Source organism: Paramisgurnus dabryanus, chromosome 2 (assembly GCF_030506205.2).
Source record: "Paramisgurnus dabryanus chromosome 2, PD_genome_1.1, whole genome shotgun sequence".
Classification (NCBI taxonomy): domain Eukaryota; kingdom Metazoa; phylum Chordata; class Actinopteri; order Cypriniformes; family Cobitidae; genus Paramisgurnus; species Paramisgurnus dabryanus.
The window spans coordinates 19917335-19932953 of NC_133338.1; the positions used below are offsets into that span (position 1 = coordinate 19917335).

Sequence of the window (15619 nt, forward strand, 5' to 3'; positions counted from 1 at the left end):
CTAGTGCATAATGGTGATATAACTTGCCAATGGCAGGGAAAGAGTTAATAGGAAAATGCATGTTAGGAAAAAACTGACCTCAGGATCAAACTCTTCCTCTTCAACAATCTCATCAAGTGTGACAAGACCTTGAAGTTCCTTGTCCAGCGTGCATTCTTCACTGCCAGTTTCATCATCTCCCACAACCTCATCGACGGTCATAAGTGCCTCAGGCACTTCATCAACCTTCAACTGCTGTTCCTCGTCTGTTTTATTAAGAACATCTTCCTCACCCTCAATGACTTCATCAAGAGTCACCATTGCCTCATTAGATGTAAGGTCAGAAATCACGGTTTCCTCTTCTTTATCTTCCACATCAGCAGCAGGGCCCTCAGACTGCTCAGGACCACCATTTGACTCTTCATTAGAAATTGCCAGGCAGCTTTCTGCATGTACAGGGGAGGAAGAAACTGGGTGGCTTTGCTCAAGTTGGTCTAAGAGCTCAATGTCTGTGCTTTCTGAAACGGTACCTATATTAACATCGGGGTCGGTCTCTGTTGGAGCTGAAGACTCTGTTACAGGCTCAGTTGCCTCACATTCATCAACCGGAGTTTCCATTTCAACAGTTTTAGTCTGGTCATCTACACTCATTTCCTGAGGCTCTTCAAGCTCATCTTGCTTTTGAGATACCACAGCCTCTGCAACTGGTTTTGTTTCTTCAGTCTTGTTTTCCTGTTTGTCTGCAGTGTCAGTAACTTTAAGGTCCTTTGTTTCAGAAGGTCTAGTCTTCTTTGTTGTAGATCTAGTAGTCCTCTTCGGTTTTGAGTCTATTGGTGTAGTTGACTTTCTAACGGGAGAGAGGGGAGTGGGTTCATCTTTGATTTTCTCATCAGTGGCTACAGCTTCTGAGCTCAAGGCCACATTGTCATCATCCCCGACCTCATCAACCGTCACAAATTCATCCAAGTTAAAGGGAAACGGTTCTTCAGATAATGTTGACTCTTCATCTCTTGCCTGAAAAATACAAATACTTTTTTAACAAAACACATCATTACAAAGAGCGACAAAGCGTTTTATTTCCTGTGACAATCACCTTTTCGGTTGACCTTGTTTTTGAGTGACTCCTTAAGGATTGGGAGGTTTTACTATGACTCTATAAAAAAGGCAGATGACACAAATTAGGGCCAAGCATAACTGAAATGGTCTTAAATTGTACAAGAAACTTGAAAACAAAGAGACACAATTTCTTTCTCACCCTGCGGTCGTCATCATGCCCCCTCAATCTTTTTGTTGGGGGGCTAGATTCCTGCCTGCTTTTCCGTGAACATGACCCTCCACGCCTGGTGGAAGGGGCATCTTCTTCAGAATTTCCCCTGCTTCTGTGTCTAGAAGATGACTCCTCCTCTGAGGACAAGGTGTCCACGTGCCTGCTTCTGGATCCTGAATTCTGAGACTTTTTCTCCTTTTCAGACTGCACTTTTTTGTTATCGGCTTTTGTGCCTTTTTTAACTGATTGAGCAGATTTCTCTGATGAAGAGGGCTTCCTGGAACTTGTTGTTCTTTCTTCAGCTTTTTTCTCGCCTTCAGCTTTCTGTCTGGCTTCCTCTTGAGCACGTTTTAATGAAGACTGCATGCGACACTGATGAACTGCTAATTCAAGGGCCTTCAAAATCTCCTGCGTAACAGGAGGAAACTCCAAAGATGGGTCATCAAGGGACTCGGGCACAGTTTGAGGACTGTTTGATGCAGGCATAATGTTGACAGCTGAATTACTGACATTCTGCTCAGAAGAAGAGGGCAGGTCTAAGGTTGCGATGGAGTCAGACTCAACAGCTGCAGATGGAGTCTTATCAGCAAGTTGGGTCTGGTCACCAGACTGAGAATTAACGTCTGTATCCAAAGGTTCAGATGGTATTAGAGCCTCTGTTTGTTCATTAATCTCCTGTACTTTGGACTCTCCTGGATTCTGGGTCTCCATGTCCTCTGTTGCTTCACCGCTAGCAGCAACTTCCAAATTCGGATTCAACTCTACATTAACATCTTCTGCCAACTTCTCATTGTCCACTGCACTCTCGTCCACAGAGGTAAGACCAAATTCTTTAGGAGCATCTTCAGCTATCTGGACCTCCTGATCAATTTTGGGTAAACACTCTGCTTGATGTGTTTCAGCATTGGTGGTGGGAGTTGTGGATGCTAAATCATGCACTTTGTTTACAGGCCCATCTGAAATTGCAGATTCTGAAGTAGGATTAGAGGATCCAGCTTCAAGCTTGGCTTCGACAGACTCAAATGATACTGTGGATTCTCCAGTGGGACTTAAAGGTTCTGTTTTTACAGACTCAACCTCTGGGGTCACCATCATGGACTCTACCTCCGATTTCACTGCCACAGACTCATCCTCTGGGGTCACCACCATGGCCTCCACCTCTGATTTCACTGCCACAGACTCAACCTCTGGGGTCACCATAAAGGTTTTCTCATCAGTCTGGGAATCATTTGAGCTGCCCTCCACATTACTTTCAGCATTAGTAGTTTCTACATTTGCAGACAAATTATCTATGATTGCACTGGGAGCCTCAGTATTTTCAGGAGTGTTTTCAACAGTAGTGGCTGGGATACTGTCAACACTGTGTTTTGCTTCCTCGCTTTTATCAGTAACTTCCTCTTTTTCAGGTACAACAGCAGCAGCATCAGAAGAGACTTCTTTATTTATAGGGGGATCTGCAGGATTGTTGTTCTGGGCACCAGCAGGGTCAACAATCAGGCTTGCTTTTGAAGCAGCAGCACTGTTCTTCACAGAAGCAGAAGTACTCGCTGTTGCAGCCACTGTCTTTTTAACCATGGGGGTATTAACATTACCCTTAGCTGATTTAGCAAGAGGTGTAGCCCTGAATGTAAAAAAAAGGATTAATCCATATTTACAGAAACGCATGTATTCATGTATACAATAGAGACCATTGAAAAAAACCTCTTACCCTTTTGCAACTGGCTTCTTTCTCACCTAAAATAAACAACAAAATGGTCAGTTTATGATTTTTTAACTGGACACCACCTTCACAACACACATCAACATCTTTAAATGTGCTGAGGTGGTGCCACACATGCAGATATCGATAACAGTACCTGTTCAACTACCTTGAGAGGTTTGGCTGTTTGGAAGGTGAGGGAATTGTTCTGGATTACACAAGGAGACTTGAAAAAGCGAATGAAAATATTCCTAGCGCTACTGGCACTCTCCATTTCAAAAATCACCTAAAATAGAAATATAAAAATAACAAAGATGACCCTTTCTTGAAAGAAAATTTTAAGACAATTGAGTCTTTTTAAGGTCACTTAATAAAATTATAGAACAAAGACAATAAACAGAAATGCAGGATTGTGTAAACAATATAGGTGCTAAATGTGCCGTTTACCCTGCCATTCAAATGCAAAACCTTCTTGTAAGCACCATGCTTCTGGATTAGGGTCTCTACTTCCTTGATTGCCTCAAGAGTTTTTGGCACATTACCGACAATTAGAAGACGTTCTGGTAATGTGATGATTTCCTAAAAATGGGGATATAAAACACTGATAAGTCTGAGGCAATAGGTTAAGTCTGTTTATTTTCAATATGTGCAATGGTTAAATTAGCTCAGGTTAAACTTATGATTGTACTTACTGGTGACTTCTCCATGCCCACCAGTACTCTGAATAGTGACTCCTTTAAGAACAAAAAGATTCATGTTAGACAACAGTTCATCAAACACATCTAATAACAAAGATTTTAATCTGTGCCTCTTATTTTGCTATAAACTAAAAAATGGTTCAACCAAAGTGTAAAATTTTCGGAAGTATGGTATTTCCCTGATTCTTGAAACTTTGGCAAAAACATGTCCCGCTAAGAAAAGTGCTAATTCTGTTGGAAATTAATAACATTTTCATGAAGAAAAAGAATCAATGTTATAATCAGAGGGTCTTTTGCACATATGTAAGGTTCTTTTATAGGTTTATTTTTTTTTAAAATTAATTTAATGATTATATGCTGGCCCATTGCCTAGTTAAAGGTGCTCTAAGCGAATTGAAGCGTTTTAGACCATAAAACATTTTTTGTTACATACCGGAAACATATCCTCACTATCTGCTTGCTGCCTGTCCGCTGATCAAACTGTAAAAAAACGCGATCTTTGAAGACAGCCCAGGCTTCACAAACGGCAATATCAACAAATGGCCAAACCTAGCATCACAAATCAAAACAAAGTATTCCAGCCAATAAACGAAAAAAAGGATTTGGGGGTGGGGGTTGGGCGCGTTCATGAAAGCACGGAAGGGAGGGGGAGGAGTTAGCTACGCTCCGTCTGTTTGAAAACAGTTTCGAAAGTCAACAATAACTAACGTCTCGCAGATTCGCTTAGAGAACCTTTAAGAGATAATCATTTCAACTTGATTAAAAAAGCCAAAAGTAATAATTGAATTGAATAATATATTTACCACATGAAAGGGTACATTGTAATATGTATTAAAAACTACAAACAGTGAGTTTTGAACAATATTTACTATTATTTTGTGATTGCTTTAAAATGTGTCCCACATATTCGTCACCACCGTCAGATATTTATATAAAAAGCAATAAAATCAGACAACTACAGGGTCAACTGCATTTCTGAGGACCCCATTTTCAAACCTTCAGCTCTACTGCATACTTCAAGATCACTCAAGCTCCTGTATGTTTGCTCTTTTCTCTTAAACTTGTTCATATTTTTGGACACTGCTACTGTGACAACCATAACATGTCAACACCGTCATCTTTGTAAAATAAATATTAGATTAGATTATGAAATAAATGTATAATTTTTAAGAAGAGGTCTGAAATAGCTAGCAACAGAGGGGAAACAAGATGGCTAATGTGAACAACTCATACATTTTTTTTAATCTATATTAGGTTTTTGTCACCACCGTCAGATGTCACCACCGTCAGGTTTTCTGTCTTTTCTGTCAGGTTTTATGTATTTTCGGAAGTTATGATTTGATATTTGTTCATCACAGTGCTCAGGATTGTTTTTTTTGGACCAAATATTTACATAAAGTTTAAGTAAGAAGCCATTGACTTGAGTGGTATACATTTTGGAATAATGAGGTCAATGTCACCACCGTCAGACAGTTTTATTTGTTTTAAATGAATATGCTTACAATATGTTTCTTAAGTGCTGTTGAGTTATTAAATTAATAGTCTCTATTAATACAAAACTATGTTTATTAAATAAAAAATCATTACTTTTTCTATTTATGCTTAAAGTAATTGTTGTATGAGTAATAACTGGAAAAACACCTATTTTATGAAAAAAATACGAACAGGGGAGGTTGCACCAGTAAATTGCTGAACAGCCAAGACCTTGGTATATAATGATATACCTTCAGATTTTGTAATTTAACTTTTTTCAAAATTTAAACCTGTTTTATCCAAATTCCCAAGAATCACTGATTTACAACAATCATTGTGCTTAATAGATGGCTTCATCAGAAGCAAGCGCATTGTCGAAAGTAAACCTTCGGTCTGTATTTATTTATCGATCTGGCTAGTGGCTAAAATGAGCTCTGAAAAATAAAAATAAAATGTTTCGGTTTCCTAAAGATGAGGGGAGATGACGAGCATGGATCACAACTGTGCAGAGGGGTTTGGCAGCCAGGCAAGAACTCAAGGATCTGTAGCTCACATTGTATCCATTAACTTTACACAGTAACGTTAGCTTGATGTAGTAGTTGATACGCGTTAGACATAATATATGAACAAAGATTAGTTACTTATCGTTTATTTCCCTTGTTATCAAAAATAAACAACTTTCTGGACCAGTGTTGTTCATATCCTGCAAAATGGTCTACATCAGGGGTCGGCAACAGGCGGCCCGCGGGCCAAAAGTGGCCCGCCAGTAATATTTTCTGGCCCGTCGGATTAATTTGAAATCCGTTTTTTTTTTAAAAAAATTTTTTTAATCACACTTTTTTATTTTAAAATAACAGTTTACAAAAATGGCCCTGTGTATCATTCCTTCATTCGTTTTTTCAAATCAAAACCAAAAAAAGAAAGAAAGAAAAACGACTTGTTTTTCTATTATTTATTTCCTGAACTAAAATCAAACGACTCGTTTTCTGAATGTGCGCTCAGATCAAAAATAACAAAAATGAATGAAAACGGGTTCGGACAAATTTTAATTGAACATCTTAGCAGACATATACCAATGAAATAAATTTAAACAGATCAGGTACTAACAGATTACATTTTAATAAGGGTTTTAATAAGGGTTTGAATAGAAACCTTTCCGGTAAGTCTCATTCGCTTACAGTCCGACTTTTGAACTTTTTTCATTATTATTTATTCGCGTATAACACACTGACAAATAATATGTATTACCTGATAAAAAAATATTTGCGTCGTGGACAAGTTGCCACCGGCTCGCAAGAATGTCCTGAAAAAAATGCGTATAATAGCTAGTTTAATCTTAACCGGCCGCTCTTTCTCGTTCTCTTTCTCTACCAGCGCATCCGCGATCATATCTGTCATTAGATTTTGAACATACTTCTAAAACACAATCAATCAAATAATTGCAGAGGTTTGACTTCATGAATCATTTGCAAATTTACCTCGTAAATCATGTCAATGCGTCACGCCTGAAGACGTTAAACTCCGTGACATTGCAAATTACTGAAAAGTAATTGCAGGCATTTAGAAAGCACTACACAAAATATGATAAAATAAAATCTTTTACTGCAGTAATATTTTAACTATTACACTTTTAACGTAGATTTTAAAGGAATCTACTGTTCTGTTCTGTTACTTGAACTTGGGGCTCGAGCCTGACCTTAGGTTCGACAGCAAGTCAAGTTCGTTTACCGTTAATTATTAAGACTAAATGGGCAGGTAAATTCGTTAAAAAATGAAAGTAATCCGCCAAAATATGGTTTTACATGTCTATTAAAATAAAGCCATTATTAATTTTCCTAACGCATAGTTCTTTGATCTTTACCTCCTTTTAAAAATAAATTTGGCAAAGGAGGATTTTCAGCAATTTGTTTGAACAGCAACTCTGCAACCAATGGTTTCGGTTTGAGTGAGAGGCTTTGTCCTATTTAATTTATTATTTATATTTCATTATTTTTTCTGTGACATTTTTTCTCTGCTAACAATACAATGTTAAAATAATATTTATATTGGCACGAACACAATTTTTGTATAACATTTATAATTGTTATAGGCTACTTCATCTCTCTTTTTTCGTTAGAGACATTGAATTTGAGATTCTGGGAACGAGATCTAACGTTAAGTTTGGCGGACCCGTCAGGTCGGGAAATAAAGCGGGTGAACACAGAGTGTATTTTAAGCGGTTTACTGAATAGAACCTTGTCGGAGCTGGACAAAAAGCGGAGACCTCCTTAAACCTTAGGTGTGTATGTGTGTGTCCCGGATAAATATTAATAAAAAAAAGGAATACAGTTCAAAAGTCGGACTGTAAGAGTCTTTCATGAGAGCATAAATGCCTGTAATGTTACCACTAATAGTACTTGATCTGTTTAAAATGATTTCATTTATATATTATGCTTATAAAGGTGTTAAATAAAACAATTGTCTAATCCAGTAATTAATTTTTTATCTGAGCACACAATCAGAAAACCCATGGTGGTTAATTTTTTCATTTTTGTTTTTAATTTAAAAAACGATTGAACGAATGATACACACACCCATAACCATGTTTTTAGCCATTTTTAATGCCGTCTTTCGTATTTTAAATAGGAAATAAAGACAATGTTTCTTGACAAAAGATCAGATAGCCTATACTAGGCTAATTCAAAATAAGACGTAAGTGTGCCAACAGCAGTTGGCCCGCCATCTACTGGCTAAAAAAATATTGGCCCGCGCCCAAAGTTACTTGCCGACCCCTGGTCTACATGAAGAGCTACATAAAGTAGGGCTGGGGTAAACAACTATTTATTAAATGATTAATCGGGCGATTATTATTCAGATTAGTCGACTAATCTAACGACTAATTGGACGATTATTCTAACGATTAGTTTCTGTTGCTTGATTAATAAAAACCATAATGTATCTCAAATAAATGCCCAAAACATTCTTAATGGTATACTTTAAAGGTTGTATCAGCGATTTCAGGCCAGGGGGTGGCCAAAGCTACTTTAGGGGGTCCATAGTCCATGAAAGAAAACAATGTGTAACCATGTATCAAGAAAGCATGAATGAATGCATTATTAGATGTAAACATAATAAGGGTGAATTGTAACATTTCTACTGTATTTCTGTTAATGGGATTTACCCAAAAATGCTGTCATTATTTACTCACCCTTATGTTCTTAACCTGTATAAGTTAATTTTATTTTGATAAACACAAAATAAGATATTTTAATAAATGATGGTAAGCGCACAATTAATGGTATATCCATTAAATTCCATCATGTTGTTTTTATTCCTACTATGGAAGTCAATGGTTACAATCAGCTATCAATGGTTACAACTATCCCTTTAATGAACCAAAAGATCAGGAAATCTAAACTCCATGATAAACCTTAAACTTATTTCAAATAGCAGAGCTCAACACAAAGGATGTTTGTAAAAAAAAAAAAAAAGTAAATATGAATTAATCTTTATTTACGAAGATACAAAAGTTTTCTTTTTTGATATTTAATTAACTTAAACGGATAAACATTTTATTGCATTCGGTCTTCTAATAAGCATAATCTGTCATTGTCATTTAAGACGTACAGTAAACAAATGTTTACTTTGAAATAACAAAGACAGCTATTTTGACATATGAGCATATGTCCGTTTAAGCCAAAAAGACGCGAACACTAAGTCGTTTGGCTGTGCACGTGAGCTATCGGATACGCGCGTCACGCTTTTTTAAGTTCAATGTGCAATCCAGTCCAATTATCAATCATACAGAAGCCTATAAAGATTACGTCAAAAATAAAAACACGGTGCTGGGTTTTGTTGTAAAAAGAAATGCCAATCGTATACTTTATTCAGTCCACAAGAAAATTACTGTACGACTTCACTTACATAATTTTAAAGACATTCCAATCACCGACATGGTGTGACTGTTGTGAGGTTTGACACTTGCCTTTTCTACCTAACAACAGCCAACCTCTGTCTGTGATTGGTTGAAAAACTTTATTTTGGTTCTGAGTGGTTGGTGAAACCAATGTGTGCAGATCTCAGAGCTCAGGCTGCCTACAAAGACGCGTTTTTTGACAGCCTGCTTATGGGATGGGCAGCTAGCGGATCGTTACGAAAGATTAGACGAATGTGATCATTTGTGTTTTTGGGCCTTAAATTTAATGTTTTGGTCTCACATGTGTGGCAAGCTGTGTCGAAGCAAAAATATGACCTAATATAAAGTGGGTCTGACATGTTTTCTTCTAAATTAGCTTTACTTATCAGACTCTTAATGGATTCTGCCAACAAACCGGTATTTCTGAATGGGCTGAGAGGTCAGACTCACGGTGTAGTTCAGGTCAATAGGCTGCATCATCATCTTGATGTTTATTTCTTTTTCCTGCACTTTAGCAGGGGTCTCGGAGAAAGCTTTTACCATTGCTTCAGCTGCCGCTTTGTCAGGCATTTGCAGGTAAGCCTGAATAAAACACACATATTTTAGAAAATATACATCACAAACTTTTTAAATAAAAGAAAAATAAGTAACCATTTAATATTACTACCTTTTTCTGAGTTATTGCAATTACAGGAGTACATGTGAAGCCATAGGGTTTGGCAAGATTTGTTAGGTCATCCTCTGTAACTCCTTCCTCTGGAAGATCAGTAATTTCAATGATGTTTTTTCTCCAAGGGATTTCCTGTGGTCAATCAAAATACAGAGTAAATGCATAGTGCATGTTAATTCCAAAAAGAGCAGTAAAAGAAATTAAGATAATAATTATCCCTTGAGGATAGGTAACAAAAACAACATACCTTTTTTATTACCTTTTTGACAACTGTAGTTTCTGCCAAATAACAAACAAAAAGTTACAGAGTGCACTTCAGATGGTCATAGAAAAAAACAAAGTTGTCACTTACCTGATGCCTTAGCAGGTGGTTTAGTTTTAGGCGTTTGTACAGTCTTTTTGGGGTCAATAATTTTTGACTTGAGATTAGTTGACTCTTTTGCTTTAGCATTGGTTGAGTCCTTTGCTTTAGCCGTGGTTGAGTCCTTTGCTTTAGCAGTGGTTGACTCTTTTGCTTTAGCAGTGGTTGACTCTTTTGCTTTAGCAGTGCTTGACTCCTTTGCTTTAGCAGTGCTTGACTCCTTTGCTTTGAAGTCTCTTGGTTTGTTTTGTTTTAATGGAATCTCTTTTCTATGTAGAGGAACACAAAAAACAGGACATGTTCATAAAACATATTCGGTTTTACATACCATTTGATAAAATAGTGCATAGACGAGAACTTACTTGATGCTTTTGTCCATCCTAACATTTCTCTTTCGGTCATGATCGTCACCCTATGAAAAATGCACACATTAGATGCCAGGAATTTGTTTAGTTTCCTCTCTATGGTTGTCAATGAACTTATTGACCATACAGGGTTCAAACTTACATTCTCCATGTAAATGTTAACAACTTGCCCATGAATTCTCACGTTTTTACACTTAAGCAAAACTCTGGCATCCTCCTCTCTCTCCATACACACTGAGGCCTAAAGAAGGAACCATTAATCATTTTAGCAAAACATTTGATTTGATTTCTTATTATACATTTCTCTTTTGCTTACACATCAGAGGCTAAATTGAGAGCTCAGATGCAAAAGCTGCTTAATGGCACCTCAGTCATATGCTCTTTGTAGGGATGCACCGAATCCAGGATTCGGCCGAATACTGGGCTTTTTGACGGGGTTTGGGTTCGGCTGAATCTTAGATTTTTTTTCCAACGAACCAAACATCACGCAGCCGTTGATTACACACATCAGGTGCTGACGAGGAGATAAGGTTTTTTTTCCGGTGAGCCTTAGGGGCGTTTCACATTTCGTGGACCCACCTGGAAAAACTAGCACATCGCTTTCATTGTGCTTTGCAGTCAGGCTATCAAAATGCATCCCCGCCCTGCCCGTCGGACTATCTTGACTTATAGGGAGGAAAAAATATATTTAAATGCTTATGCATTCTCTCACAGATTTGAATGGGTAATTGTGGTGCATGAAATTCAGTCATTGGGTATTTAAATTAGGTGTGAGCGTGCGCTCGAGTTTTACTTTCACTTTCGCGATCCGGCGAAGCCGCAGTACAGGAAGCAATCCGTACTGATTTGTCATGGATTTTTGTGCAAATCCTCCAACTTCGTCCTGTCAGTCATTACTATCCTCACGTAAGAAAATTAACTCTCTCGCAGCAAGCTTTAAAGTGATATAGATTGTACGGGCAGTGAAGAGAGTGACTCTGTGCAGTAGGGCTTGCATAGACTAGTCGAGTAGTCGAGAGATCGACTACTCCAACCACTAGTCGGCGCTGTCGGAAACGATCGAATACTCGAGCGCGCATTTATAAATGATTTCAAAATGGCGAACGTCACCAGCAGACAACACACATCAGATGTGTGGAAGTATTTTATCAAGGATGACAAAAATGTTGTAATTTGCCAACTCTGTAAGACTACTTTAAAATACAACAGTAGTACAACAGCTATGCACAACCACCTACGAATGAAACATCCAACAACAAAGGCAACTGTTAGTGAGACGCACACCAAGAAGCAAACGAGCATTGGTGAATTCTGTAAACGCCCGATTACAGAGAGGAGAAGACAGGTAATAACAGATTTACTTGTGGATTTTATAGTGAAGGATATAAGACCACTCTCTGCAGTTTCAGGAGAGGGATTCAGGGGAATTATAAACTTTTTTGAACCCAGTTACACCGTTCCATCGAATGCTACACTCTGGAAAACAATTGGCCACAAATACGACTCTCTAAAAGCGGACATTGCGTCTGAAATGAAAGGCAAGAACGTCTCGCTTACTACTGATCTCTGGACTTCTTGCACCATGGATCCGTATATAACAATTACGGCTCACTACATCAATGAACTGTGGGAGTTGAAATCAAGGGTGTTGTGCACCACTATAATGCCAGGAAGACACACTGCTGTTAACATTGTGCAAAAGCTTACAGAAACCATTAATGAGTGGGAGTTGCGCATATTCTGCACAGTTCATGACAACGCAAACAATATGAACTTAGCGATGGAAATCTGTGAGGCATTACCCCACCACATTGGTTGCAGCGGACACACGTTACAGCTTGCAGTTAAGGCAGGTTTGGATTTACCTGTGGTTTCGAAGGCCGTTGACGCTGCGAGGCGTGTCGTCAGTCACTTCCGTCACTCTTCGGTTACGACCCGCGCATTGAAAGCACGCCAGGAGCAGCTGTCCATCAGAGGGAGAAAACTCCAAAGTGATTGTGCAACTAGATGGAATTCCACGTTTGATATGTTGGATCGGCTTTACGAGCAGAGAATCCCGGTACAAGCTGTACTCGCTGACGAAGCAGTGACCAATGTCCAGTATCGAAAAACTCTGGCAATAAAGTCATCTTGCTGGGATCTGATTGAACAGCTACTTCCAATACTGAGTCCGCTGGCTAAGGCGACAACAATCATGTGTGGAGAGCTGCACGTCGGCCTGTCCTTTTTATATCCGGTGATTATCAATCTGACTGAAAATACTCTGCGGCCCACCGCGGGTGATCTCACCGGCACTCAGGCATTCAAAGAACCGGTTCGGAAACAGCTGGTGACGCGGTTTAAACTGGACTCTGAAACGGTAGCCAAATCGCTACCCATTAGCGCGTGCATGTTGGATCCGCGGTTCAAGCGTTTGCTGTTTCTACCAGAGAAAGCCAGAGAAGATGCCAAAGCCCATCTCGCCGATTTATTGCATGACAGTGAGATAACGCACTCAGAAACTTCAGGTGAGCTAATAATTCACAGTAAACATTTTGATTTTTTATGCATATGCATGCTTGATGCATTTTTCACTGTCATAACAGGTGAACAGGATTTTGCCGACTGCAGCGGGACAACCAATGCGTTGCCCAGTGAGCATAAAAAGCCAAGACTCGAAGCTGATCTCGAGGAGCTCTTTGGATTCCACTACAAAAGCCGAAATCCTACGACAAAGCAGCCAACTACCGGTGAAGATGAGATTCAAGATTTTTTTCAGATGCCTGACATTCCCACTTTGGGGAATCCTCTCGAATGGTGGGCATGTAATGGACACCAGTTTCCTCGGCTATCCAAGCTGGCTAAATCTTATCTTGCGGTCCCTGCCACCAGTACACCAAGTGAAAGAATTTTTTCCTTGGCCGGAAACACCGTCACAAGGCAAAGGTCAAGCTTGCATCCATCTCACGTCGATGCTCTTGTGTTTCTAAATGCAAACCAGCGATCCACGAGCTCGACCAAAGACTGTGTGTTGCGCGAGGAAGATAGCGACGATGATTAAACTTTCAAACAGGTTGAAGAAAGATATTCGTTCTTGTTATTATTACGGTTGAAAACTTGGTAAATATAAAATTATTAAATGAGTTTTATTCATGTTTTTACTGTTTTTCTAATGTTTAAACTAAATACGCATTCACAGAGTTTTGAAGTATGATGCGAATTTTAGTATTAAAATATTGCGTGCCTGAATTTCTCTGTTAACATGTAAAATTTGAATTTAATGATATGTATATTTTTTTACGTAACGTAATTGTTGCTTGTATGCTTGTTGACAATAACCAGTGAAGGTTGAAGTAAGATCAATGTTGTTCTTGTTATTACTGCTGAAAACTTTGATACTTATTATATAAGTTATTAAATTGTTACGGTATGCATTTAGCCATGCACGTATAGTTTGCATATACGGCGCAAATGTTATGAATGCAATGTCGCGTGCAGCTATTTATTTGTCTTTAATCTGTTACATGAAAACTTAAATAGCCTATGTAATGTCATAATTATAATGTTTTGAGAGGTTACTTTATTTAATTGTTGCATTAGGCTATGAATTAAATAAAGATTTATTGATAGGAACCATTTCATGTCTTTTCATTTGCTGTAGCATGGACCACGAGTAATCGAGTAACTCGAGTATTGTTTTGATAAGAAATCGACTAGCAGAAATCAGTAGTCGTGCAACCCCTACTGTGCAGAATCGCTCTTAAAGCGACAGTAGCCCCTGTTTTTCTGATCGAAAAAATTATCCAATCTCTAACTGGATGATCCAAACTGTGAGTTTTGTGACCCACTGAACCACTTTTAAATGGTGGGTATATCTGGTGTGGGGATGAGCACGAACAGTTGGTTTACATGGAAATCCAGTTTTTTTGTTTGTTAAAAAACCAATAGCATCTAAACAACGACAACAATAGCAGATTAAACATTGCGGTTAGAGGACCTATTGGCTTTGTATTGGCAAAATTTCGGGCTACCAAAAACTGAAGAGTGCCTGCCCGAAGGGCTACCAGGCATTTTGAAATTTTGCAAGCCCTGTAATGGAATAAGGATGCGAGTAGGATTCGGTATTCGGCCAAATCTTAAACAGTGGATTCGGTATTTGGCCGAACCCAAAAAATCTGGATTCGGTGCATCCCTAGCCCTTTGCATTGAATGCTTTCGCTGCAGGTCTGCTTAATTTTTTATTTGCAATATTTATAGTTGCATCTTCAGTGATTTTGCAACTTTTCATTGTGTCTTGTCCATAAAAGCCTGATAAAACAAAATAAATTTTGCATCTGATTCTTAACTCTTCAAATTATAAAAAGCAACTTACAAAGAAATTAGCATAAACAAGAGCCGACAATAAACAGTATATAAAGCCAAGAACTTTAATTTTACCTCCTGAATTGCCTTGAGAAGGATGGCAGTATAAATCTTGCCATAAGGTTCAATGGCTTCAGTGAGTTCTTTGCCGGTAGTGCCTACAGGAACTCCCGTGATCCTAAGCAAGCAAGAAGTGCCTGGAGCACCCTGGGATCTGGCCTTTACATCCTGAAAAGACAACATCTGATAGAAATTAGTATATGCACTGAAATATTACAACATAAAGAATGTAACTAAACTTTCTTCTTAGTTACATTACATTTTATTAATCAGCACAAGCTTTTATCCAAAATGACTTACAAATGAGGGAACATTTAACCATTACAAGTTTATCATAATATCATATTTCAGCCCATTCTCATGAAGTAAACCAAACTCCAAGCGACCATGGTTTAAAAAAATTGGGGAAAATATTGGAGAAACCTGTATATTAAATGACATAACTCAAATCCCTTTCCAAAAGGAGTGCCATTTATATGCAATTTGTGAGAATGGGTTGCATATTTCTAGCAGAGTAATAGAAAAAAAAAGGGCTCAACTTACCTCTGAAGAGCTAGTAGTCCTCTGGCTAACGGTTCTGGTGGACAAGGAAGAGGATTCAAATCTCTTAGGTGATGAAGAACGTCTCCTACTGCTGTTGCCTTTTGAAGCAGAAGCAGCAGAGGAACTACTTTTCTTCTTTGCTAGTTCAGCCAGTAGGGCCGGTGCTAATGACTCGACTACAGCCTTCAAAGTACTACTATCTGTAATTGACGAGAGCTCAGCTGTTGGCAAGAAACCAAAAGACCTGCATTAGTATATTGAGCCATTT

General features: G+C 38.4%; 1 protein-coding gene across 6 annotated transcripts in view; it reads right to left on the reverse strand.

Annotated features, from left to right (window-relative positions):
* znf638 (zinc finger protein 638) overlaps positions 1-15619 on the reverse strand; it is a 40487-nt gene that overhangs the window by 5101 nt on the left and 19767 nt on the right. For 3 of the 6 annotated variants that reach the window (XM_065275459.1, XM_065275458.1, XM_065275463.2), the window contains 15 exons: positions 15352-15572; positions 14824-14991; positions 10550-10648; positions 10405-10454; positions 10034-10311; positions 9929-9960; positions 9679-9813; positions 9462-9593; positions 3638-3679; positions 3393-3524; positions 3103-3231; positions 2955-2980; positions 1235-2867; positions 1073-1132; positions 79-993 (listed from right to left, as the gene is read on the reverse strand). In XM_065275459.1, coding sequence (XP_065131531.1) covers positions 79-993; positions 1073-1132; positions 1235-2867; positions 2955-2980; positions 3103-3231; positions 3393-3524; positions 3638-3679; positions 9462-9593; positions 9679-9813; positions 9929-9960; positions 10034-10311; positions 10405-10454; positions 10550-10648; positions 14824-14991; positions 15352-15572 — 4052 coding nt within the window. The remainder of the gene's footprint in view (positions 1-78; positions 994-1072; positions 1133-1234; positions 2868-2954; positions 2981-3102; positions 3232-3392; positions 3525-3637; positions 3680-9461; positions 9594-9678; positions 9814-9928; positions 9961-10033; positions 10312-10404; positions 10455-10549; positions 10649-14823; positions 14992-15351; positions 15573-15619) is intronic. The other 3 variants (XM_073812056.1, XM_065275462.1, XM_065275461.1) reach the window with 3 other exon arrangements.